The following is a 25,653-nucleotide window of genomic DNA, read 5'->3' as shown; positions in this document are numbered from 1 at the left end:
TTACTGGGGGCCTGCTATGTGCTAGGCCTCATGCTGGGAGAGGACTTCAGTGGTGGGTGTAACACAGTAAGGAGGAGCTGAGAAAGGGACTGTGCAAGGAAGAGCAAGTGAGCTTTGCCCAGATTCAGAGAGTGAGCCTTCCTCCAGAAGCTGATGTGGAAACTGAGATCTAAAAGTTGTTGAGTTCTGTATCTGAAGAAGACTCTAGGGAAAGGAGAGTTTTGCACCAGTGGGATTCCAACTCTTGACATGATCCACCTTGCAACCCCATGTGGACATACGTACACAAGTCCCTGAAACATGGCACGAGGTAGCGCTTGCCCCTCCTCTCCCTGACACGCTCTGATGGGTGTTGCTGAGAGGCAGCAGTTTAAGGACCTGGTATCTGAAGATAGATTGCCCATGTCCAAATCTCAGCCACACACTCATCAGCCTGGTCTTTGGGCAAGTTAACAAACATCCTGGTGTTTTATTTTTCTCACTTGTAAAGTGTGAATAGTAATGGTACCTGCTTCACAAGGTGTTTTGAAGCTACAGTGAGTTAATAATGTACAAAGCACTGAGAACCACTCCTGGTACAAAGAATGCATGATACAGATGTGAGTTACTATTATTATTCTGTAATTCATTTAAAAATACTAGATGTAAAATTAATTTAATTTCAGGGGTGTCCAGCCCATGGGCCGCATGTAGCCCAGAATGGCTATGAATGTGGCTCAGCACACAATCATAAAGCTACTTAAAACCTTTTTCTTTTGCTCATCACTTTTTGTTAGTGTTTGTGTACTTAAATTTGTGGCCCAAGATAACTCTTCTTCTTCCAGTGTGGCCCAGAGATGCCACAAGCTTGAACACCCAGGGGAGATGGTGGAAATCCTCTAGGTTTGCAAAGGGTAAAAGGGAGGAGGAGCCTGGACTTGTTCGAAAAACATCGTGGCCTAATCTTAGGGACAGGTGGAAGTCATTCAAGAGAATGGCTTGGTAACATTTACATTTTCTAGAAAATTTAAAGATTTCTGCAACAAAAGCATACAGAATGAACTAGAGAGCTGAGCGAGAGTGAAGGCCAGAAACTCAGAGGGGTAGCTGCTGTGAAAATCACAGCCAGCAGTGGTGGTGGCTGTGGGCTCAGACTGCTTGCGTTTCTCAAGAGGAATCTGGGGGAGTTGGTTAATTGGTCAGATTAAACAAAAAACAAAACAAACCTAGAGGGAGGGAACAGTGGGAAGTAATTCCCATGATTTTGGCCTCATTGGTGGGGTAGATAGTCACGCACAGGGTAGAAAACAAAGGAGGAGGGCCATATTTGAGGAGATATGGTTATGTTGAATCTTGTACTGGTCTGCCATCTGCCCAAGGGCACATGACTTGTGGACAGAGGGGTGGGAGGGGCTGGCCCAAAAAGCTTGTATTTGACACTGTGGCAGTATTTGTGGAGGGGACATCTGGGAAGTGTGTATAGGGAAGAGGAGCAGGCCAAACCCTGAGTTCTGAGGATCTTCAAATGTCGGGAGCAGCTCAGGGTGGGGAAGATACTGTTGATTATTGAGAGGAAGCCTCTGTAGAGAGAGGAGAGAAACTACAAGAGTATGGTCTTTAAAGCCAAGGCTAGAGTGTGTTTTTTAATTAATTATATAGAAGAGTATGGTCAACAGTGTTCCTGCTGGAATAGGTCAAAAGGCACTCACATTCTCAGCTGCATGGGAAGGTCAGTGGACCAATTTTGAATGGTTACCCCTTGTTACGTGACATATTTCAGTGTTTCTGTGAGGTGCCAGTACTGACAGTCTCTGATGCTGATGCTTGGTCCAAGTTAAGGACATCATATATTAATTCCTATTTGAAGAAGAAAAGCTCCCCCCACCAGCACTCCCTGTACAAACACAGAAACCTGTGTCAGGTTTCTGTATTTTCAAGTTACAGAAGTGATATTTAAGTGACATTAACCCCTATTGTAGGTTTTCACAAAAGAGTGTAGAAATTAGGGTATGAAGAATTAATTGGCCCTGGCTGGTATAGCTAGTGGATTGAGCACAGGCCTGTGAAGCAAAGGGTTGCAGGTTCGATTCCCAGTCAGGGCACATGTCTCTGGGTTGCAGGCCAGGTCTCCAGTAGGGGACACATGAGAGGCAACCACACATTGATGTTTCTCTCACACTCTTTCTCCTTCCCTTCCCCTCTCTCTAAAAAATAAGTGAAATATTAAAAAAAAGAATTAATTGTTTAAGTAACTTATTACCAATGTGTCACCTGGAGAAAAGGTAAATTCAATGACAGTTTTACTGGTGTGGTGCTACTCCTTGGCTGCATTGCTGAGAGATGGCATCTTCTCTTTTCTCTTTTGTCTACTGTGGTGACAGTTGTGGCATTGACCAGAGTGGGTGTACATGCTGATGACATCAGCCATGCTGAATTATGATAGGACTTTCTGTTTTTGCTTATGTTTATAAAACAAGAGAGTACTTAGGTCTGCCAACTAGCTTGTTTAGTCAAAGTGCCAGGATCAAATTTACCTTTTTTGAAAACCTTTTTTTTTTTTTGCAAATAAAAAATGTTGTGGCTTTTAACCATTATAACACATGGCCCAGAATCCTCACTCTATACTTAATTTTCAGACTGTGTTTTCCCAGGACCTATTTTTTCAAGGTTCATGGGTGTTTCCATTCCCATGGCTTTAAAAAAAATCAAGAATAAACTGTGATTTGCAGATGTTCTTGTTTTTCAAGGCAACACTGTGCATATTCTATGTTATATATAAGGGGATATAAAGTGTTGGGTATGTCCAAGCTATTAATGCTTTGCAGAGTCTATTAAAATTGTTATATTGGACATGCCCAAGATTTTAGTTTGCTGGCCTTTTCAGAAAGGCTCTTAGCTGTGCTCTGCCTATGTGCATAATTTAAAAAAATCTTTTTATTTTTACATGCATTTTATTTATTTTAAATTGAATGGATTGGGGTGACGTTGGTTAACAAAATTATATAGGTTTCAGGTGCCCAGTTCTACAACACATCATGTTTACACATCATTGTGTGCTAACCGCCCCAAGTCAAATCTGTGTCCACCACCATATACCCCACTACTACCTCCTCCATCTCCCTCCACCCCCACTACCCCAGCAATTACCACATTGTTGTCCATATCCATGAGTTTTTTCTTTTTCTTCTTTTTTGTTCAATCCCTATACCGTCCCCCTGTGCTCCCCTCACCCACTAAGCTCTCCCTTCCTGAGAGCTATCAGCCACACTCTCTATGAGTTTGTCACTGTTTTGCTTATTTATTTATTTTGTTATTAGATTCCACATGAGTGGAATCATATGGCATTTGTTTTCCTATGAGAGGCTTGTTTCACTTAGCATAATACTCCCAGGTCCACCCATGCTGTAGCAGAGGGTAAGATTTCCTTCTTTTTTTATGACCAAGTAGTGTTCCATTGTGTGAGTGCACCACAGCTTTTTTATATACTACTCATCTACATATGGGCACTTGGGCTGCTTCCATATCTTGGCTATTGTAAGTAACACTGCTGTAAACTTAGGGGTGCTGCATATATTCTTTCAAGTAGTGTTTTGGGTTTCTTTGGAAATAATCCCAGAAGTGGAATCACTGGGTCACAAGGCAGATCCATTTTTAATTTTTTGAGGTGACTCCATACTGCTTTCCACAGTGGCTGCACCAGTCTGCAGTCCCACTAACAGTATAAAAAGGTTCTCCTTTCTCCACATTCACACCAGCACTTGTTTGTTGATTTATTGTTGATAGCCATTCTGATAGGTCTGAGGTGGTATCTTGTGATTTTAATGTGATTTTCTCTGATGATTAGTGATGTTGAGGGTCTTTTTGTATGCCTATTGGCCATCTGTATGTCCTCTTTGGAGAAATGTGTATTCAGGTCCTTTGCCCATTTTTCAATTGGATCCTTTGAGTTTTTTAAGTTTCTGATAAATTTTGGATATTAAGCTGTTATTAGACGTTATCATTGGCAAATATGTTCTAGCATGGAGTGAACTATCTTTTAATCTTGCTGATAGTTCCTTTGCTGTGCAAAATCTTTTTGGTTTAATGTAGTCCCATTTGTTTATTCTTTTGTTTCTCTTGCCTGAGGATATACATAAAAAAAAAACTGCTAAGAGCAATGTGTGAGGTTTTTACTGCCTATGTTTTCTTCTAAAATTTTTATGGTTTTGAGTTTTTAACATTTAAGTCTTAAGTTCATTTTGAGTTTATTCTTGTCTGTAGTTTAAGAAGGTGGTCTAATTTCATTTTTTGAATGTATCTGTCCAGTTTTCCCAACACCATATATTGATTAGACTATCTTTACCCCATTGTATGTTTTTGCCTCCTTTTTCAAATATGAATTGACTGTAAAAGTGTGGATTTATTTCTGGGTTCTCCATTCTGTTCATTGATTGATATGTCTGTTTTTATACCGGTACCATGTTGTTTTGATTACTATGATCTTGTACCATAGTTTGATATCAGGTATCACGATTCCTCCTACTTTGTTCTTCTGTTTCAAGATTAGTGTGGCTAGTTAGGGTCTTTTGTGGTTCCATATAATTTCTTTTGAATATTTGTTCTAGTTCTGTGAAATATACCATTGGTATCTTGATAGGAAATGTGTTGAATTTATAGGTTGCTTTGGGTAGTATGGACATCTTAATGATACTGATTCTTCCTGTCCACGAACACAGTATGTGCTTCTACCTATTTGCATCTTTCTCATTTTCTTTCTTTAATGTCTTATAATTTTGAGTATGGATCTTTTATATTCTTGATTAATTTTTTTCTGAGGTATTTTAGTCTTTTTGAAGCAAATGTAAATGGGATTGTTTTCTTAGTTTCTCTTTCTGACAGTTCATGATTGGTGTATAAAGGTTCAACTGTCTTCTAAATACTTATTTTGCGTCCTCCTACTTCACTGAATTTATTTATCAGTTCTACTAGTTTTTTAGGGGAATCTTTAGTGTTCTCTAAGTTCAGTATGTTGTCATCTGCAAATAATCACAGTTTTAGTACTTCCTCCTCTCCAATTTGGATGCCTTTTATTTCTTCTTGTCTGATCACTGTGGCTAGGATTTCCAATACTATATTGAATAAGAGTGGTGGAAGGGGACTTCCCTGTCTTGTTCCTGATCTTAGGGGGACCACTTGTTGCTGTTGTCCATTGATTGTAATATTAGCTGTGAGTTTGTCATATATGGCCTTGATTATATTAGGGTATATTCTCTTTATTAACACTGTTCTGAGATTTTTGAAATCATAAATGGTACTGATTTTTATCAAATGCCTTTTCTGTGTCTATTAATATGAATATGACCATACGGTTTTTACCCTTCCGTTTTCTTATATGGTGCATCACATTTATTGATTTGTGGATATTCTATCAACATTGCATCCATGAAGTAAATCATATTTGCTCATGGTGTATGATCTTTGTTCATTTATTGCTGTATGCACTTTGGTAATATTTTGTTGAGGATTTTAGCATTATGTTCATCAGGGATATTAGCCCATAATTTTCTCTTTGTTGTAGTGTTTTTAACCTGTTTTCTGAATTAAGGTAATGCTGGCCTTGTAAAATGAGCTTGGGAGTGTTCCTTTCTCTTGAATTATTTGGAATAGTTTGAGAAGGACAGATGGGTCTGTGGGTTTTGTTTTTGTTTTTGTTTTTTATGTTTGGTAAAATTCACCTGTGAAGTCATCCAGTCCAGGACTTTTGTTTGTTGGGAATTTTTTGATTACTGCTTCAATTTCAGTAGGTATAATTTGCTATTCATATTCTCTGATTCTTCCTGATTCATTTTGAAAGGTTGCACACTTCTAGGAATTTATCTGTTTCATCCAGGTTGTCCAGTTTGTTGGCATATCATTGTTCATAATATTTTCTTACAATCATTTGGATCTGTTTGGTGTCAGTTGTTACTTCTGTTTCATTTCTGATTTTATTTATTTGGGTCCTCTTTCTTTTTATCTTGATGAGTCTAGTTAAAGGTTTGTCAATCTTGTTTATCTCTTCAAAGAATGAGGTTTTATTGATTTTTGTTTTATTATGTATTATGTACTTCATGTTCATTGTTGCATTCAAAAACATTTGCACTAGTTTTTTTATGGGAATATATTTCCCAGGATAATGTAGAATTACATGTATTTTATGCTGGGACACAATTTGGGTATCTTTTATATTTTCAATAATAAAATAGTATAGACAAAGTATTATTTTTTATAAAGTAGAGAATGTTACTAGATAGTAATATTGTTTGGTCTTAGTCAGATACTGTGTATACTTTAAATTACTAAGATTTTAGATCTGCCATATCAACTTCAGTAAACAAATACAAAAGTAAAATATGTATGTTTTTGTGGAACTCTTTTTTAAAGGTTCCATATTTAAATATGGTTTTATCCATATGGGTTTTATTATTTTTACTGTGAAAGTTCAGTGCATGTACTCTTAGAGTAAAACCCCTGTCTATTTAGTCTGGCTAAACTCCTTTGAAGAGTATTTTTCTTGTGAGGTGCAAGTCATGTGATTCATTAAAGCACAATTTTTATTCTGTTTTCAGTCTTTTAGATATGTCCTCTGATCTTCTGTATGTATGCAGCTGATAGGCAGCCAAAATAAAACAAAGCGTGTGAAGCCATGTCTACTCCTCAACTGGGCGAGTCCCCAAGTAGCATCAGAAATAGCGGAGAGAAAATTAAAATCATTTCTGACTCATAGAGCATTGTTTTCTTGTCTTCATACTGGAAGTCTTTGTCAGCTAGAATGGCATCATTGGCCTGAATAGGTGGGACTTCACACCGGAGGTTATTTTTAGTTATCTCAATTAGTTCTGCTCTTATATCCCTGGAATGCTGTTGCTGGCTCCACCTTGCCCTCTGTTGCCCCCATGATCGACTTTGAGGGTGACATCTTAAGGAGAAAGTTAGTTGCTGGAAACTGTAGGGCCGAACTGGTGAAGTATCGATGTGAAATGGGATCATTTACAAATATCTCACAAATAATATAGTCTCCTTTTCTCTGTTTGGGAATCCAAATATATAAAAGAAAACACTTATTCTTGCCTTTTTATCTCCATGATTTAATCTATGAGAAATTGTTTAGCTGTGACAGAGCTGAGCAACTGTGGTTTGAAGATGACTTTGTTTATTTTTCTGTGAGTTAAAAGGAATCTGGAGACTGGCTTGTATGGTGACCCCAGAGCATCACCCACTTCACTACCTCCTTGTGATCCAGCCATACATAATATGTATGCCTTTATTTTTTTAAATTGTGATAAAGTACACATGACATAACATTTACCACCTTAACCCTTTTTAAGTGTGCAGTTCGGTGTCACTAAGCACATTCACATTGGTGTGCCTTCACCAACTGGCCATCTCCAGAACTCTTTTCATTTTGCAAAATAGAAACGCTGTGTCCTATAAACACTAACCCCATGCCCTGTTTTTACCCCTTTCTATGTTCATCTCTCTGAATGTAAATGCTCTATGTACTTCATGTAATCATACAGTAATTATCTTTTTTTGGTCACTGGCTTATATCACTTAGCACAATGTTCTCAAAGGTCATCCATGTTGTACTAAGGGTCAGAATTTCCTGTCTTTTTAAGGCCAGGTAATAGTTCATTGTATACACACACACACACACACACACACACACACACATATACACACACAACACAGTATTTAGTTTATCTGTTCATCCACTGATGAACACATAATTTACTTCCACCTGTTGGCTGTTGTGAATAGTGCTGCTGTGAACATGTCTTCACAGGTATTGCTATCTTCACTGTTATTTCATGGTTACAACTCTAACCATCTTGTCAGAAGTCTAAGCAGGAGGGGAAATGGCAACTTCTAGTGGAGTCCGCCCCACTTTTAAGGATCTTTCCCAGAAGTCTCATCATCAATTTTATGAACTAGAAATTAAGAATAAAAATGATAATAATATTTATTCAATGCCTGTATTGCCAATACCCGGTGTATAACTCATATAATTCTCAAAATAAACTTGTAATAGTGGCTATATTTTATCAAAGAGGAATTGAGGCTCAAAGAGGTTGAGTTGTTCTACAAAGGAAAAGGTCACCAGTTTGATTCCTGGTAAGAGCACATACCTGGGTTGCGGGTTGTTCCTGGGTCAGGGTGCATACAAGAGGCAACTGATTGAAGTTTCTCTCTCATACCAATGTTTCTCTAGCTCTCTTTCTCCTTCCCTTCCTCTAAATAAATGAAATATTTTTTTAAATAAAATCTTTTTTCAGTGTCCAAGTACATTGAGTCACATGTCTGTACATCACCTCGCTAGTTAGAGGCAGAGCTGGGACTTTGACTCAGGAATCTGTGTCTGCCTTCTGTTCCTGTTTTCATAGAAGGCTGGCAAAAGTAGTTTTATCTCAGCTAGACATACCTCCTCTCCCTACCAAATCAATGTTCCACTTCTACGGAAAAAGAGGAGTGGGATATTGGATAGGCAACTAGGAGCACCTGCTGTGTAGTGCCTTCTCCAGGGAACTGAGTCTCCAGCTCACTGTTTCTGAAGCCAGGTAGCCCCAGGCTACAGCTGCTTCATAGCACTGTGCTGCTGTCCATAGTCTCTTGTGCTGTCTAAGATCAACTACCACTGGCCAGATCATTTTGACTTACCTGAAAGGACAGGGAGTAGACCACCAATACTATACAACATATGCTCTTTCCAACTTAGGGAGCCTAGAGGGGCTATTTGGAAATGGAGGAGGGGATATAGGTATTTTTAATAGAAAATTGTATCAATTTTTTAGAGTGAGGATTTCTGCAGTGTGCTTCATGTTTAAAAACATGATTATATTTCATCTTTGTAACTTTTTTACAGCTAGCATTTTTATTAGTATTTAAGACTGACAGTTATACATCAGATAACCAATGTCTTTCTGATTTTTTAGTACAAGCTCTTAATCAGTGTTCTAATATTGATTGTACTAACTTTGGTGCCTTTTTAATATACTGGGTCTTATGGTTATATTCCCCAAATGTATTCTTGGGTTATAGCAGGCTAGATCTTGTCCTCTAAGACTTAGGTGGTCATCTGCATACAAACTTAACCATCTCAGTAGGAACTTAATTCTTCAGGGTTTGGGAGATAATAAGTAGAGTTTTGAGGGTGAAGACTAATGTACCTTCCACTGTCCTTTGAATTCTTCTTTGCAAATAAGGATGATAGGACGTTTAACTTACTGGTCTCAAACCCTAACCCACTGGGGCTCAACCACCAGAGTTTTGCCCCACAGGGGACCTTTGGCAATCTGTTGTGACTTATTTGGTTGTCATGAGTGGGGAGGGGTGCTGCTCCCCTGTACATACTATGGTGTTCCAGAGAGCTCTGTACTCTCTCCCCGCTACACAGGATTGTCTGGCCCAAACTTTTTAATGACGCCAAGGTTGAGAAACTCCCCTTTCCCTCTCAGCTGCTGTGTGTCATATAATTTTGTTGATCTTCAGATAAGTTGCTTGAATTGTTCAGTGTTTTGTATCTGAATGTCCTCAGGTGCATCCAGCAGCAGCACATCTCCATTATCATTCTGCTGGAGGAACACCACAGCATGCATTTGGGCAGACGCTTCAGAATTAAAATCATGTGGACCACCTTCAAGTGTTTTACAGTCTACTTGTTATTCCCCCATTTAGGATACTTCCACAGTGACCTTTCTTAAAGTTTATTTTTAATGTGATTTCAGTGTGTAATAAATAAGGATTTTACTTTAATTCATTAACTCTTAACATGTAAAGTAATATGAAGAACCTAAGAGGCATGTGAAGAGGTTGACTTCAGTCTGAGATGGAGAACAGTGTTTTGTCATAGAAAGAATTTAGGATTTAGAGTTTGAAGCTCACTCCTCTCAACCCAGCTCCACACCTGACATTTAATTGGCCAGCCTCAGTTTCTTCATTTCCATGTTCTTCATGTTTCATTTTAAGAACTTAATGAAATAATGCATATGGGAGACTTTTTGAAATTTAAAGTACTGTACACATCTGTTAGCTTGTTATTTGTTAAGTTCTTTTCTCATGGGCTTTCTGTCCTTAGATTAATTATTTCCGTATTAGTTCATAAATAGAAATTCTGCATGCCTTTGATAAAATAGATATGTATATGGGTTATTTCTATCCTTAGGAATATATACATATTCCTCAGCGAAGTGAGGTTTCCTAATACACCATGATTATATACACTAGCTTGGGCCAGACAGTTGCAAACTTTAGCCAAGGAAAAGCAGCCGTTACTGGGGAGACTTGGGAATGTAGAGTGATGTTAGTGGTATTAGCTCCAGTTCCAAAACAGCTTATTGGAAAAACACGTCCACTCTTCCAGAGCTCCACTTTTCCCAGCAAGTCAGTAGAGCCTCAGACCACAAAGCAGACAGTGCAGACATGACGGTTCTTAGGAGAAGGAATGCATTGGGATGAGAGGAATTCCAGGCCAGTGCATGCATCACCAAGTTCTATATTTGAGCACTTGGTGAACTATTTAGTCAAATAAGGAAGAATGTGGTGGTTTGCCATTTGTCAAGTTTCATGTCCCCTTCACATGAGGGGTGTGCTGATTGGAAATTAGACACTAGACAGGTCTTCTTGTTTTAGGCCTGGTGTCACTCAGTCCCTGAAACCATCCCAGGATTTTGGATCCTCATCACCAGCTGCATTCTAACCTTGGTCGAGTCCTAAGTATTAACATAGAGCTGTGCATCCTGGTAGAGTAAAACTGCAGCACAGAGGCACAAAGAATCTTTTCTGGCAAAGAGCAACTGCTGTATCTGGAGCCACATAATCATCTTCTCCATGTGTCAGACTTACCAGGACCCAGGTGTGCTGCAGGAACACTGAATTTAGCCAAACACTTAGTCCCTGCTTTTTTTTTGAAGGCTCAGGCAGACAGGAGCTTGGTCTGGAGGTGGGGGCGGGGACCTGCAGCCTCTGCAGGATGCTGCTTTCAGCTCTAAGAATTAGGGGCAGCCTCACACTCTTGGCAGTTTGCCCCAGAGCCCAATATGCAAAGCAACTGAAAGATAAACCACTGCAGTCTGCATCTTAAGTTACTCTGTAGAGAACATTCCACAGGAAACTGTTTCCTGTCATCTACAGACAAAAGTGCTGACTAACACCTTAACTTTACAGATAATGAGATCTTTGGGGAAATTTTAATCATTCAGAGTTTCCAGGAGCTTTACAAAAGGTCTGTGCCCTCACGTCCCACACTTCAGTGACTATATTCCGCCTGTTTTTGTCACTTCCATTGCTTTGGAGACATGTAAGCATAAGATCATATTTAAGCTATACCTGCTGAGTAGGTCTTCTATCAGTAGTTAGAACATTGAATTTGAATCTCAATGTGTATTTAATTGAGGGTGAATGTTTGTAACTCAAAAAAGGTACCCATAAGTTATGCACGTGTTTGTATTACCTCATAAGCATTTACAACCAGGAGACCAATTTGGGTATCAGATTGGCAACTATAACAGAAATTGTCAGAAATCTTCACTACTAAATACCCTTGAATCTTTGTCCCAATAGGACAGACGCTGAAGTAAAATATTTTTCTACCTTTTTACTTTTTTTCCCTTTCAACTGCCCTTTAAATAGATGTGTTTTTTGACTTAGGCCTTGTTAGCATTTCTCACAGGGTCTGCCTTTGGGCCAGGACGACTTACTAAATTGTTCTGATGCTTTAGAAAAGGGAAAACCATGGTAACCAGATGCAGGGTATGATTATTTGCCTCTGACCTGGCAGAGTGTTGGGTTTAACAAAAGAAGCTTAATAGAAATGTTCAAATTGACCCTTCTCATTACTTGGACTCCTTAGAGCTCAATCAATCTCTCATTATTATCAGAGTTATTTGAGCAAAGGCAGCAGTGATAGTATTTTTCATAATCATTCCTTGAGCCAAGTGTAATTTGCAATTTGTAGTATTGTGTTATGAAACAATAATGTATTAAAACGAACAGAGCAAGAATTAGGAGTATAGTAGTGAAGGAAGATGCCAGAGAAGTAGTTGTGTGAAAGGCACTCTCGACTTCATTTTAAGTGGACATGGCTCATTTCAATGTTAAATTAAACATTCAAATAATCAGTTATGTATTGTTTTTACTGTGTTTAAATGTGTGTATGTATTTAATTTTATATACAATATTTATTATAAAGTCAGAGTAGAGGGGAAACAAAAACAATTTGCATATTTACTTACATTTGCACATTTGGCTTTTCAGGGATTATTAGTGTGGTTTGATTATTTATGTGGGTATGCTTTGAAAAAAATAGGGTATACCAAGCCTTATAAAAGTCCCGTATGGAGCAGTAATTACTAATCGACCCCTTTCACAAAGAGGGAATGTGTTTGTACAGAAAGTATGTCATGTATCTCTGAGCTGGCCAATGCCTGAAAACCTGGAACAGCATAATTAAGATATACCGATACTCATTTTCTGTCATTTTACTTGAATAGCTCTAAGTATAGATTATAAATGTTATTTTTAGAATTATTTAGGCATTTATCTTGTGTTTTGAAGGATGACTGTGTTTGCTTGCGTTTTTTTTTCCTTAAGTCATCATGCCTGATCCCAGTTTGTGTGTGTGTGCATGTGTTTGGTTTTGTTTTGTTCCGTTTTTAAGATGTTTGGAGTTTACCATGATTCCTGTAAAGACAAAACTGATAACGTGTGGTTTGGTTTAATTGTTGTTTAATATTCCCTTGTTCCGTGGCTTTCTAGGGCTCCTGAAATGGAGGGTTGCGAGGCATGTCAGCACACCCTTAGTTAGATGACACAGGGTGCACGAGGACACGTGCTCTTAGAAGGTCATTGAGTGGGAGTCCTGAGAAGGATGTGTTGCTCATTGAGTGTGTGTTGTACATCCGAAGGCTATTCTAGTTTGGCTCAGTAGTAGCTATTTTTTCTTTAGAAAAAGTCACTTCTTTTTCCCTGGATGCCAGGCAACACAAATTTGTTTATTAAATCTAATCAGACTGGCACTGATGAAAACTGCACACAATCAAATAATGATCCTCAAGTTTGTGAATTTCCTTTTAAAGAGAACCCCTGCTAAACTCCACCTCAACATAAAGCCGCATCCTTTTTTGCAAAAGTACTAGCAAGTTGTCATGTACCTTTTTTCAAGGCTCCATCCTCATTATTGTTGATTACCAAGATATTTTTTTTTTTGCCTAAATAGGAGCTTTCTGCTTTTTATAATCAGTCTGATCTTCCCTGATTCATTCAGCATTGCCACAATCTACTGCTGAGCAAATTAGCATGCTATCATGGTGTAGGTTTCTTAAAATGTTTCTAAAATATGTAAGATCTGATATAGGAAGAACATATTAGAGATGACTGAGTTTTTTCTATTTCTCGTTTATAAGATGGAGACCGAGGAACACACACACACATAAAAAATAGGGCCAGAATCCACGAGTACATCATTATGAAAGATAAGTGCATGTGGTGGATTCTTGTTCTTTTGTTCTGTGATTCGGTTGGGCAGTTTGACATGTTTCCGCTGTTGCCTTGGAGAACTTGCATATGTCAGAAAGGACAGTTTTGACTTTTGGAATGTCATTGCATTTAAAACATTGGTGATGTTTGGAAAGGGGTTTGTGGGCAATGTTTACTACTCTTTCTGATGGTTAGGGTCAGTTGTGTTCAAGTCCCTGGACTTTATAGACAGTTCCAGTTGAGAACAATGTCCCCTGTACCTCATTGCTGCAGGCAGTGCAATATCTATTTCTTTTATGTCAACGAAGATGTTTTAACTATCTGCTCTCAGTAAAAAGAATAGAGTAGCTGACTATCTTTGGTTCCTTAAAAGTTTTGAGGTGGCTGGGTGTGGTAAAGACAATCTTGGATCTGAAATCTATCTTTGTGACTTCTCACTGTTTGATCTGGTAAATCACTAAATTCCCCTCTGCTCCCTGAGGTGGCCCCTAAATGGGAGGATGATAACACTCACTGTCTGTGGGAAAGAGTGAGATCAAGTCCATAATAAGAATTTAGTATGTTCTAGTGAAGTATAATTAAATAAGCAAAAGAGCATTCAACAGGTATCTCAGGATTTACAGAAAGTGAACTTAACAGATCTGGGAATTTCATTTTCTCTAGGAGTATCCAAGTTCAGAGCCACTGAGATATCTTACACTAGCCATGAGGTGACCTGAATGCTATCTGTAGCTCACATTGTGACTTTGGGCACTTGTATGCCTCCTGGGCCTCATTTCCCTGTCTGTTAAAGACACTGGCCAAGGTGACTAACCTCTAGACTCTGATTTTTAGAAACATGCACATATACCTTTAGTCTGCATGGAGATAAGTGCAATAGAACAAGCTACAAAGATACGTGGCTAGGTTTTTTTTTCTTTACATAAAATTTAGAGTAGTTATCTTTTAGGGATTTAAGACAAAATAAGTTCATCACTGTGTTAGAGATAGATGAGAACGATGGGTTGAGGGGAGTGAAAGCTCATACCAGGAATGTGGAACAAGACTGCACCAGAATCAACTGAGTAAGATTTTCTAGAGAAACTTGGGTCAGAAGCCACTTATGACAACTATATGACTCAAAAGATCAAAGGAGAATGACATTAAAGGCTCATGATACTGCTTTGATTTGAGTGAACAGTGTGCTCCCAAGGCATGCAGAGGGGTTGGGACTCAGGCAGGACACAGTACAGAGTATGTGATTTTGCTGTACAGGATCTTGAACTCAGATCACTGGGCAGCTTGTATCTCAAGGATCTTTAGGGCAAACAACAGCATTATCACAACAGACAGTAGTCAAAGATGGGTTAACATAACAGCCATACACACACACATGTGTGCAGCAGAAGCAACTGGAAGGTTCCAGGAAGAGGTAAAAGAAAATCATGGAGAAAGGAAATGATTGAATCACGTGATGTTCAAATGTGAGGAAAGAAGGGATATCACTCAGAGCAGTATGATATGGAGTTCCCTCACTGTACTGGCCTCGCCAGTGCAGGAGCTGGACATTGGGGGAGGATAGATGGCTTCTGGTAGCTGACACTGAATTCTCAGTCGACCCATTCAGTTCCCTTCCTTAGCCAAGCAATATCTTTTAACCTTTATGTCTGAGAGTAAAAAGTAAAACAGTGTCTGAGATTTTCTTACCTGTTTTCTTCTATGATTTTTATGGTATCGAGCCTAACATTTAAATCTTTAATCCATTTTGAATTTATTCTTATATATGGTATAAGAAGGTGATCTAGCTTCATTTTTCTGCACATATCTGTCCAATTTTCCCAGCACCATTTATTGAATAAACTATCTGTAGCCCATTGTATATGCTTGCTTCCTCTGTTGAATACTAATTGACTATAAAGGTGTGGGTTTATTTCTGGGCTCCCTATTCTGTTCCATTCATCTGTGTGTCTGTTTTTATGCCAGTACCAGGGTATTTTGATTATCATACCTTATGTGCAGTTTAATGAACAAACTGAACCAACAAGCAAAATAGAGAAAGACTCATGGATAGAGAGCAGGATGACAGCTAAGGCGGGGGAATTGAGCAAAAAGGAAAAAGGGCTTATGAACGTGGACAACAATGTGGTGATTTCAAGGGGTAGGTGGGCATTAGGGGACTAAATAGAAATGGCAAAGGACTTCCGCTAAGATGGAGGCATAGGTGGAGACGTTGTGCTTTCTCACACAACCAAGTTTAGAGATAACAAAATATTAGCAACAGAAAACACAGCCAGAACACAGAAAATTGAACTTTTCGGAAGTCTGATAACAACAAATTCTTCAGCCTGACCGGTAAGAGGGGTGAAACTAGCAGCTGGTGGAGCGGGGTTGCACAGGAAAACTCGGTCAGACGGACTCAGGCACGCGGATCCCAGATCCCAGGCCTGGGGTTGCAAAGGGCGGACCCAGTGAGTGACCTGCGGATCCAGCCAGGGCGCTGGGCAGCGCGTTGACTGTGGTGCAGCATTCCTGTGCAGATAGACCGGCGAGGGAGTGGGCAGTGAGACGGGACCAAGCAGGCCCCAGCGGGCCCCAGTGGCAGGCGGAAGCAGAGAGGGCCGCCATTTCCCCGCTCTGACCCCGCCCCCACATAAGGAGTCACAACCCTGCGACCTCACCCTGGTGGCCCTGCCCCACCCCTAAGGCTCTGCTCTGCATACTTAACGGGCTCGAACAGACCAAAAATGGCTCAAGAAGATCTCAAAGCCCCAGAGCCCATAATTCTAAGTGACGAAGAAATAGCAAAACTTTCAGATGCACAGTTCAAAATACTGGTCATCAGGATGCTCACAGAACTGGTTGATTTTAGCCACAAATTAGAGGAACATATGAAGGCTAAACTAATTGAAATGAAGGGAATTGCACAGGAAACCAATAGTGATGAAGAGGAAACTGGGTCTCAAATCAAGAGAGTGAGCCAGAAGGAAGGAAAAAATGACCAAACAGGAAAATATGAAGAAACAAAAATTCAAAAAAATGAGGAGAGACTTAGGAACCTCCAGGACATCATTAAACGCTCCACCATATTAATTATGGGGGTAGTGGAAGGGGGAAAGGAACAGCCACCAGTGGAAAACTTATTTGAACAAATAATAAAGGAGAATTTCCCCAGTCTGGCAAAGGAAATAGACTTCCAGGAAATCCAGGAAGCTCAGAGAGTCCCAAAGAAGTTGCACCCAAGGAGGAACCCACCAAGGCACATCATAATTACATTAGCCAAGATTAAAACCAAGGAGAGAATCCTAGAAGCAGCAAGAGCTAAGGGGACAGTCACCTACAAAGGAGTTCCCATTAGACTGTCAGCTGATTTCTCAAAAGAGACCTTATAGGCAAGAAGGGGCTGGAAAGAACTATTCCAAGTCATGAAATCCAAAGACCTACATCCAAGATTGCTCTATCCAGCAAAGCTTTCATTTAGAATGGAAGGGACAGATAAAGTGCTTCTCAGATAAGACCAAATTCAAGTTCATCATCATCACCAAGCCCTTATTATATGAAATGTTAAAGGGACTTATCTAAGAAAAAGAAGAAGATAAAAAAGATGAACAGTGAAAGAACAGCAAACTCAGAGTTTTTAACAACCACACCTACAACCAAAGCAAACTAAGAGGACAGCTAGATCAGGAGCAGAACCATAGAAATGAAGATCTCATGGAGGGTTAGCAACAGGGGAGTGGGAGAAGGAGAAGGGGGTAAAAGATACAGAAAATAAGTAGCATAGATGGTAGGTAGAAAATAGATAGGGGGAGGACAAGAATAGTAGGGGAAATATAGAATCTAAAGAACTTGAGATGCATGGACATGAACTAAAGGGGGGAGATGGTGGGGGTGGGGGTGCAGGGTGGAGGGAATGAAGGGGGGAATAGAACAACTGTAATGGCATAATCAATAAAATAAAAATTTTTAAAAAAGAACTGGCAAAATACAATAAAAATATGAGTTTAAAAATTCCACAGGAAAAAGAAGTAAGACAAATATTCTAGAAAAGTCCTTCTTACATATGAAGACCTTGGTAATACCAGACTAGGTGACATTTCAGTGAGTTTGTATTTTTTTATTGAAGAAAATCTTTTTTTTTTTCATGTTGCTGTTTAGTTTGGGGTGACTTTTTAAAAAGATTTTATTTATTTATCTTTAGAGAAGATGGGAAGGAGAGAAGGAGAGAAATATCAATGTATGGTTGCTTCTCATGTGTCCCCTGCTGGGAACTGGCCTGCAACCCAGGCATGTGCCCTGGCTGGGAATTGAACCACGATTGTGTGGTTTGCAGGCCTGCACTCAATCCACTGAGCTACACCAGCCAGGGCTAAAGAAAATCTTAATTTTAAATATTAGTCCACAAAGTGTATAAGATAATTGGTTCTAGATATTCTGTTCATCTATTTTTAAACATGGCAGCAGGTTTTTAAAATTTTCTTTTTACTGTGTTTTGTTTTTAACTATGGTATTTAAAAAAGCCCTTTCATTATACAACCAGTTGTATTTTTTTAATTCAGCATATTTTTCCTAAATACCTTTGATTTTGTTAGTATAAAATATAGTAAAACATTTCTATATCATTTATACTGCAGAAAGAATTAGGTTTACTAAAAACCGAAATGATGGTTTAGCATGCAACTCTTACTCATAGTTCACTTTTGATGACAGTTCTATCTGTATAAAAAGACTAGAGTTTGGTCACAGGCCTTTGCTGCTGTGGTGTTTGCTTTGGCTTCCCTGTGTGCCCAAGCATGGTTTGCCCCTCGTTCTTCACTGTAACCATGCGTGTGGCTGGCCTGGTGGATGGCAGTTATCACACTTGCGAGACATCACAATACAACCCCTTTAGCAAATGGCTTTGAGATTTCTTTGACTGAATAAAACATTGCTGTATTCTCTATGAAGAAAGCCATGTGGTTAAGGTATGCTATAATCAATTATGTTCTGATGAGACATGGCTCATCTGGAACTTTCTGTGAATGAATCTTCAGTGCCTTTTTGACATTTTTCAGTGACCCTCCTATTTCCATGCAGCAGTCCCATCAACTTTTTCTCAAGCTTTCTGTTTTTCTTTGTCTTCTTTCTTTCTTTCTCTGTTTTTACTCTCAGTCTCATTGTCCTACAACATAAGCTTCATGAGAGCAGGGATTTATTTTTAACCCTTACCCGAGGACATGCTTCGCTAATGTTAGAGAGAGCGGTAAGGAGAAAGGACGGGAGAGAGAAACATGGATGTGAGGGAGAAACATCCATCAGTTGCCTCTAGTGCGTGCCCTGACTAGGGATCGAACCTCAACCGTTTTGGTCTATGGGATGATGCTCCAACCCACTGAGCCAGCCCCACCAGGGTTTTTTCTCCTACTTTTTTAAAAGGTTGTGAGGCGTATGTGGGCACTTCCAATTTCGGCATCGTAACTGCCAGATGACAGTTTCCCATGTAAACATTTGTGTGGGTTAGTCAGGAGGCAGTTCAGAAAATCCATTCTCCAGGACATATTTGCTTTCCAGACCTACTATTAGTTCAGAATTTTTTCTGCTATGCTGTTCCTTAGAAAGTAACCCATTTGAAATTCTTCAGTGGCTTTTAGAAGAGAAAATAAATGTAACTGATACCTTCCAAGTTTTTAAGCACCTGGTATTAAATGATTGTCTTCATAGGTTGGTTACTGATTCTAGCTGTGAAAGTAACTTTTTGAGTAGTGTAGCTGAAATTTTTCATGCCCCTCCCCACCTTTGGGGAAGAGTTAAGCAACTATAAATTAAGAAGAATGCTAGAATATATTGGGAAATACAGTGAATTAGGGTTTAGCTACTTAATTTTTGTTTTTTATTTTTAGAATGGTTGGTATACTTTGTTTACTTAGTCTGCAGCCATGATATTATAGTGTACCTTAAAGAAATCACATAATTTATTAACTAAAGCAAGTAATAGGAAAATGTTCCAATGCTAGTCCACATTTTATCTGTGATTTCTTTACTTTTTCATACAATAATTGAATCTATAATTTACAAAAGGAAAATATACTGTAACAGTTTGGTAACTTATAAATAATCAAATAGATTAGGGAATAGTCTAGGAAACTAATACTTTAATTTCATTACAATGAGAAAAATGTAGTTCTTAAATATGAGTTAGGATTCTATCCTCTCTTTTTCTTTTTAATCTTGTGTGCTTAAGATAAAAAGCTGGAAATCGGTAGACTTAGATATAAAATGAAAAATTTTTTTACAAAGTAGTAGGACCAAGACCATTTTACAAAAAGATTTAATATAGCTAATTAAACTCATTGTTAGGTTGAGAGCTGAAAATATCTAAACTGTTTTGAAATATATAAAAATCACTTTCACTTATTCCTTTTATTATTAACTCGAAGGGCATATATACATGATCATCCTATAAGACTGAACTGCACTATTGCTACAGATTAGAACATATCTTGTGTCAGTAACCAGTGTTCCTCAAGTATGACATAGGGTGACTGTGTGTAGTCCAGAATGTGAACTGGCATAATGTCTTTAAAAACAAAATAAGTTAGTATTGGCAGCATTGTATCATTTGAAGAACATTTATGAACTGAAAAAGTAAATGCTTAAAATGTTTTACCTTTAGGAGTACCTAATTATAAATAAATATCATGTATTAAGATTTTAACTTATACTTTTCTTAAAGTGAGAATTGAATACATTTTATATTTCCAGGTGGCCCATTGGTCCAGAATGTTTAGGATGGGAATTCACATGGGCTTTAAGTGCAGTCTGCATGCTGATGACACTCAAGTTAATCTGTCCTCTACCCTGAACTTCTTTTTAAAAATAAAGGTTTTATATTTAATGCTCTGTAGATGCTCAATAAATTTTTGTTAAATGGATAAACATTATGTTTTAGATGTTGGCTTCTACTGAGATGTATCCATTTTTTTTCCAATATATTGCACGTTTGTTCTTTCACTTTTTAATTCATTCTCTAAACTCAATTACTATGCTTAAATTTAAGCATTATTAATATAACAAAAATTGGGCAAGAGAAAATATTTATTTTTCATGTTTTGTGTTTAATAGTTTTAAAAGCATTATATGTATTTCATCCCTTGTGTGAAATGGTCAGATGCTGGACTTAAGTTCTTGGGGATTATTTCCTTTTTCCCTTTTTTGTCCTTTTTGCCAATTGAAATTATCTTACAATTTCTAAGTAACATTGAAATTTAAGGGTAGACTTGCTTTATAGAAGTTAATTTTACAGCCTGTTTTGAATGCTGTTAGTAATATACATAATTTTTAAAGTAATGGTGGTGTTAGTGTTTAATTTCACTATTTAAACTTTCACTAGTAAACATTTTACTACGAATACTTTAAGGATACTTTTTCTTCCTTATGTGCCTCTCCAGACATGATACTGTTTCACTTTAACAGATGATATATTCCCATGCACACTTCATATGCTGGCCAGTATTTGACATCAGATTTGTGTTAATAAAATAATGACCTATGCTACTAACCAAGCCACTAATTGAAGTAATTTTCTCTCTTTCATTTCAACTTTGAACCTACTCTTTTATCGCTCTGTCATATAATTGTCACCAAAAGCCAAGTTTCTACTTTGACCTCGGATAGAAGTACTCGGCATACATTATGTATTTATGAATGCTTAGCTGAGTAACTGTTTATAAAATATTTCTTTTCTGAAACATCTGGTGACCAAATCACTATAGATGAAGATTATTTGAGGATATGTAGTGCATGAACTCTAGACAACATGGCCTTTTATGGAGAAAATAACAGAGTAGGAAAAAAATTTAATACCAAGTCTGAAGTTTCTGAGATATTTTTGATGTAGAAGGTACTGTTAGTGTTTTCTTAGCCTCAAGTTCAATGTCCACCTGTGGAAGTTTGTGTGGACTGCTTTTGTATCATGCATGTGTTTGTTTTTTATGAGTGATAAATTTCCAAGTCAAAGAGTCTATTTTCGACAATTGCTTTCCATCAGATTTAGGAATAGTAAAGCTTTCAATTTTATAAGCTAAAAGTATAGCACTGTAAATTATCCTTTGTACTTGAAACCTGGCAAAAATGGCCTTGTCAGTTTTTAAACTATGATGAGTGTTTTCTATATACCTGACTGTGAAAATAAAGCATAGTTGTTCATGGAGAAGTTATAAAGCCAGTGACTGTCAGTTATCATTTCTCAGTCTGAATAGAAACCCACTCCAGTGAAGACTTTAACCCTCCAGCATCTAAGGTGTTTGGCTCTCAGTTCTACACATTGATTAATTATTTGTTTAATAAGGATGAACTCAAGGTTTCTGTTATTGTGTCACTGTTTGTTTGTTTGTTTTTTGTAAAAAAAAATGGGTATCGAGTCCATTTTCCAAAAGGATTTTGCCTGGAAAGTTTTAATTAAAAGGGAATAAAGTAATTCAGTTAAACATATTCATACTGTGCAAAACTAGGGAACTGTAGGATGTGTTTTGGCCCTTATTTTGAAGGAGCTCACATTTCCTTGGGTACATATGTCTTTATCACAAGAGGAGAACTCATTCTGTATATATTGACAAGTTAGAATTTTTTGTTGTCAACAGGTTTGGCAAACATCGAAAAGATGACAAGATTGAGAAAACGAGTAAAATAAAAATACAGGACACCCTTACTTCAGAAGAGGAGAGAATACGAATGAAGCAGGAGCAGGAGAGGTAGACTTCAGTTATGTGATTTAACCTCATTAGACAGAGGCTCTTTTTTCTTTCTATTCTTTCATATTTTTTACATATAAAGAATTTGCATTTAATTGATTTTTATTTTTTCTCTGTGAATCCAAATACTGATGGTTATGGAATGAATACAACATAAAGAAAGATTAAAAGAAAAACCTTACATTTATTTGAGGCATTAAAATGAATTTTATTGATGTAGTTAAGATATTTTGCAGAGGAGATAGTAAGGCATTGGATGCATAAATTAAAACTGAATTTATGATCACTTTTAAAATCTCAAAGAAATATTTAGAACCTTGTCTCATTCATCTTTGAGTATATAGTATGTTATAATAATTTTAAAGAAATACTTATCTTGAAATAAAACTATTTGAATTTTTATATCATTTAAAATATTTTGACTTACAATAAGAATTGAGGAGGCTGTTAATTTTTACTGTGTTGTGTTGCTTTCAAACCCGAGACTTATTTCTGTCTTATCCCTCTATATTACTCTCCTCTAGTTTTGTAACATTTTTTACTTAGATTTTATTCCATCTCTTCCAGAAAGATTGTTATTGGTAGGAAGGAAAATTTTCTCCTATGTCTTCCTAGGTTCTTCTGGCTAGTTGAAGAATTAAATTGACATAAGGCAGATTAACAGGAGAGAGTAAAATTTAATTCCATAAGTATGGGGGCTACATAAGGATACGAGGCCCCAAGCACTCAGGTGATCAAGGTTTGTGTGCTATTCTGAATAAAGGAGAAGGGATAGGTGTCTGGGACATCAAAGGGGAGGAAAACAGTTTACTGGAAGGTGGAAAAGCAAATGTTTGGTAAACGAATTTCTCCTGCACCAATCAGAGACAAGGGGAAACAGAGAGGATTTTTTTCCACCCAGTTTTCCACATCTGGCTCATATTCTTCAGTTATTTCTGGTGACACTTGTGTTCACCAAACCTTGGACCAAACCCTGTACCTAAATTCTTTTAGGAAGTTAAGGGGGATGTGCAGGGTTTCCTAAATTTGGGGGGCCTCAGTTGTCCTTAGCTCAAAATAATCTGCATGCCAAAGTGGCACATTCTGGAGAGACTGGTTCTGAACCCCTATATATCTATTGTTGAATTATTCCATGTTGAGAACCCAAAGACTAATGAAATGACTGAAGAGTTACTTTCAGCAGACATTTGAAAACCATTTTTTTATTAAGTGATGAGAATTTTTTCTTGTAATCCCCAGGGGATGAGAAAGGCCATGTCACACTTTGGTTGTGGGAGTTCACAGGCTTGCAGTGAGCTCTTCTGTCATTATGTCTCATTTCCCCAGCTGCCACAACACCAGATACTATGTCTTTTTTAATCTCAAATAATCTGGGTTATAAGGGAGTTTCTGGTGCCTTCATCAAAGTTATAAAGTAAAATACTATCCATAGCTAGGATTATAGCCCAGCATCTTGACAAGTCTACTACAATTGTAGAATTGGGCTACTCGTACAAACAATGGATGAACCAAAAAGGGTATCCTACCACAATTTTCTTTAAAAGCAGTTAATATTTGGATGTTTCCTATTGCTCCAATACTTCAGAGGTTTCTTTTTTTGGTGGGATACTCTGTAGGTTTTCAAAGTATAAAATATAAAAGTGGGGGAAATATGGGCTTTTAATCTATGGTACAAGTCTGGGTTTGTACTTATGGTTCTTTTCCAACTTTTATTTTCTATTTTGTTTTTTATTGAATTTATTGGGGTGACATAGATAATAAAATTATATAGGTTTCAGGGGTAGAATTCTGTAATACATCCCTAATTTTTATTTTCTTAAAGTCATTCCACCTTTCTTGATTTCTAGGACTCTCTCTCTCCCTCATCAATCTGGGTTCTTCAGCTTAATAAAGTCACTGTTTTTCACCTGGGGAGCACAGTGTTCCTTAGTGAACTATAGCATTTAATCGCTTGGTAGTAAAGACTTCTATTTGGAAAGACATTGTTGTCCTTAAAGGAAGAGTATATATCAGGTAAATTTAAGAACTCAGATTTATCCACAGGCAAACCTGTAATTTAGTTAAAGAACAATCCTACTGGTGGAAAGAAACATTATACTTCTCCTCTGTGTGATGCCAGCCAAAGGGGATAGCTTTCCTTCACCATTTTTTATATTCTAAATATTCCTTTTTTGGTAGTTGAAGATGACTGCTGTGTTTTAGTGTAGAATTCTATCAATATTTTCCAAAATACTTTTATCATGCACAATCAAATAATTTCAGACAGACAGTGATTTTTAGATAATGGTTTCACTTGTATCTAACTGTGCCTAGGGCACAGTTCACTTCTTAGTTTTGCTTTTAATCTGTATCTCTGTATCTCTAAAGGTGCAGTAATTCTGGGAGCTTGGTAGATTATGATGAATTTACAACATATGGGAGACCTAAAATAAAAATTTTATAGGGTGAAGGAGCAAGTGAATGGTTCATTAAAAAATTGATTAAGTTCATAATTTTAGAAAGCTAATATACTTTGTATTTCAATAACAATTTTTACAAGTATGTTGCATTTAAACCCATGGGTCCTATAATAAAAGTGAATGCATGGATTACATAAGTGGAATGTGTATAGTGGTTCTGATTTTGATAGAGCAAGCCTTGTTTTATAAATCCTTTCTATTCTGCTTGTTTGCATTAGCAAATCTCCTTTTGATATCGGAAACTGCATCTCCTTTGGAAAGACTTTGGAAAAAAAGATAAAAACAAACAAGCCATTGATTATATTCTCTCCACAGTCTTTACTTCAGTGCCGATTAGTAGTGAAGCATATCTAGTAACATTGTTTACCACTATAGCTATGATTTCCAAAGTTATTTTGGCTGGTTCCATACAGAAAAAACTTGACATTCCTTGGTTACAGCATGGTCATATATGAATTTGGAGTTGACATGAATTCAGTGCTTGTTGGCTCTTTCTAGTTCCTCTTTCAGGGGTGCCTAGGACAGAGTCCCTGTTGTCTCATTTCCGCTACACAAACGGACTGGGCTCCAAGCCCTACATGGAACATGTGCAATGGGATGATCTGCGTAACTGCAGGTCCACTCACTCGGTTTCTATTATGAAGCACGGGGTGGTTTCTCTGTTGCCCAAGCGTCAGAAATAACATTTTGTCTCTTGTGTTTTTCCTCCAGTGATATCTCCACTTAAACTTTAATGGTTGGTGTATAACAGTGTGGTGCATGGCTTCCCAAGAAAAGTTCAGCAGCAGAAGAGGGTTCCATGTACAAATTTGTTTAAGAAATACTTGGTTAAACCAGTGTATGCATATTTGTTTGCTCCATTATTTCTCAAAACCCTATTATGTTAATATACATTATGAGTCACCAAAAAGGAGTAGAGAATCAACCCCTGGCTCTTGGTTCAGCTATGTCTATCCCCCTCACTCAGGCAACTGGTGGTAGAAATCGGTTGATTATTTCAGAGAACCATGAGCAAGTTT

General features: G+C 37.7%; 1 protein-coding gene across 15 annotated transcripts in view; it reads left to right on the top strand.

Moving 5' to 3' along the window:
* The window catches only part of PARD3 (par-3 family cell polarity regulator), a 766,077-nt gene that overhangs the window by 506,022 nt on the left and 234,402 nt on the right, over positions 1 to 25,653 (top strand). For 11 of the 15 annotated variants that reach the window (XM_053668872.1, XM_053668868.1, XM_053668865.1 and 8 more), the window contains one exon: positions 22,065 to 22,175. The exons of the other annotated variants lie outside the window; for them this stretch is intronic. In XM_053668872.1, coding sequence (XP_053524847.1) covers positions 22,065 to 22,175 — 111 coding nt within the window. The remainder of the gene's footprint in view (positions 1 to 22,064; positions 22,176 to 25,653) is intronic. 15 annotated transcript variants of the gene reach the window in all.

Source organism: Artibeus jamaicensis, unplaced genomic scaffold, assembly GCF_021234435.1.
Source record: "Artibeus jamaicensis isolate MK-2021 breed Jamaican fruit bat unplaced genomic scaffold, CSHL_Jam_final contig_515, whole genome shotgun sequence".
Lineage (NCBI taxonomy): Eukaryota > Metazoa > Chordata > Mammalia > Chiroptera > Phyllostomidae > Artibeus > Artibeus jamaicensis.
This window is presented reverse-complemented; position numbering and strand designations above follow the sequence as displayed.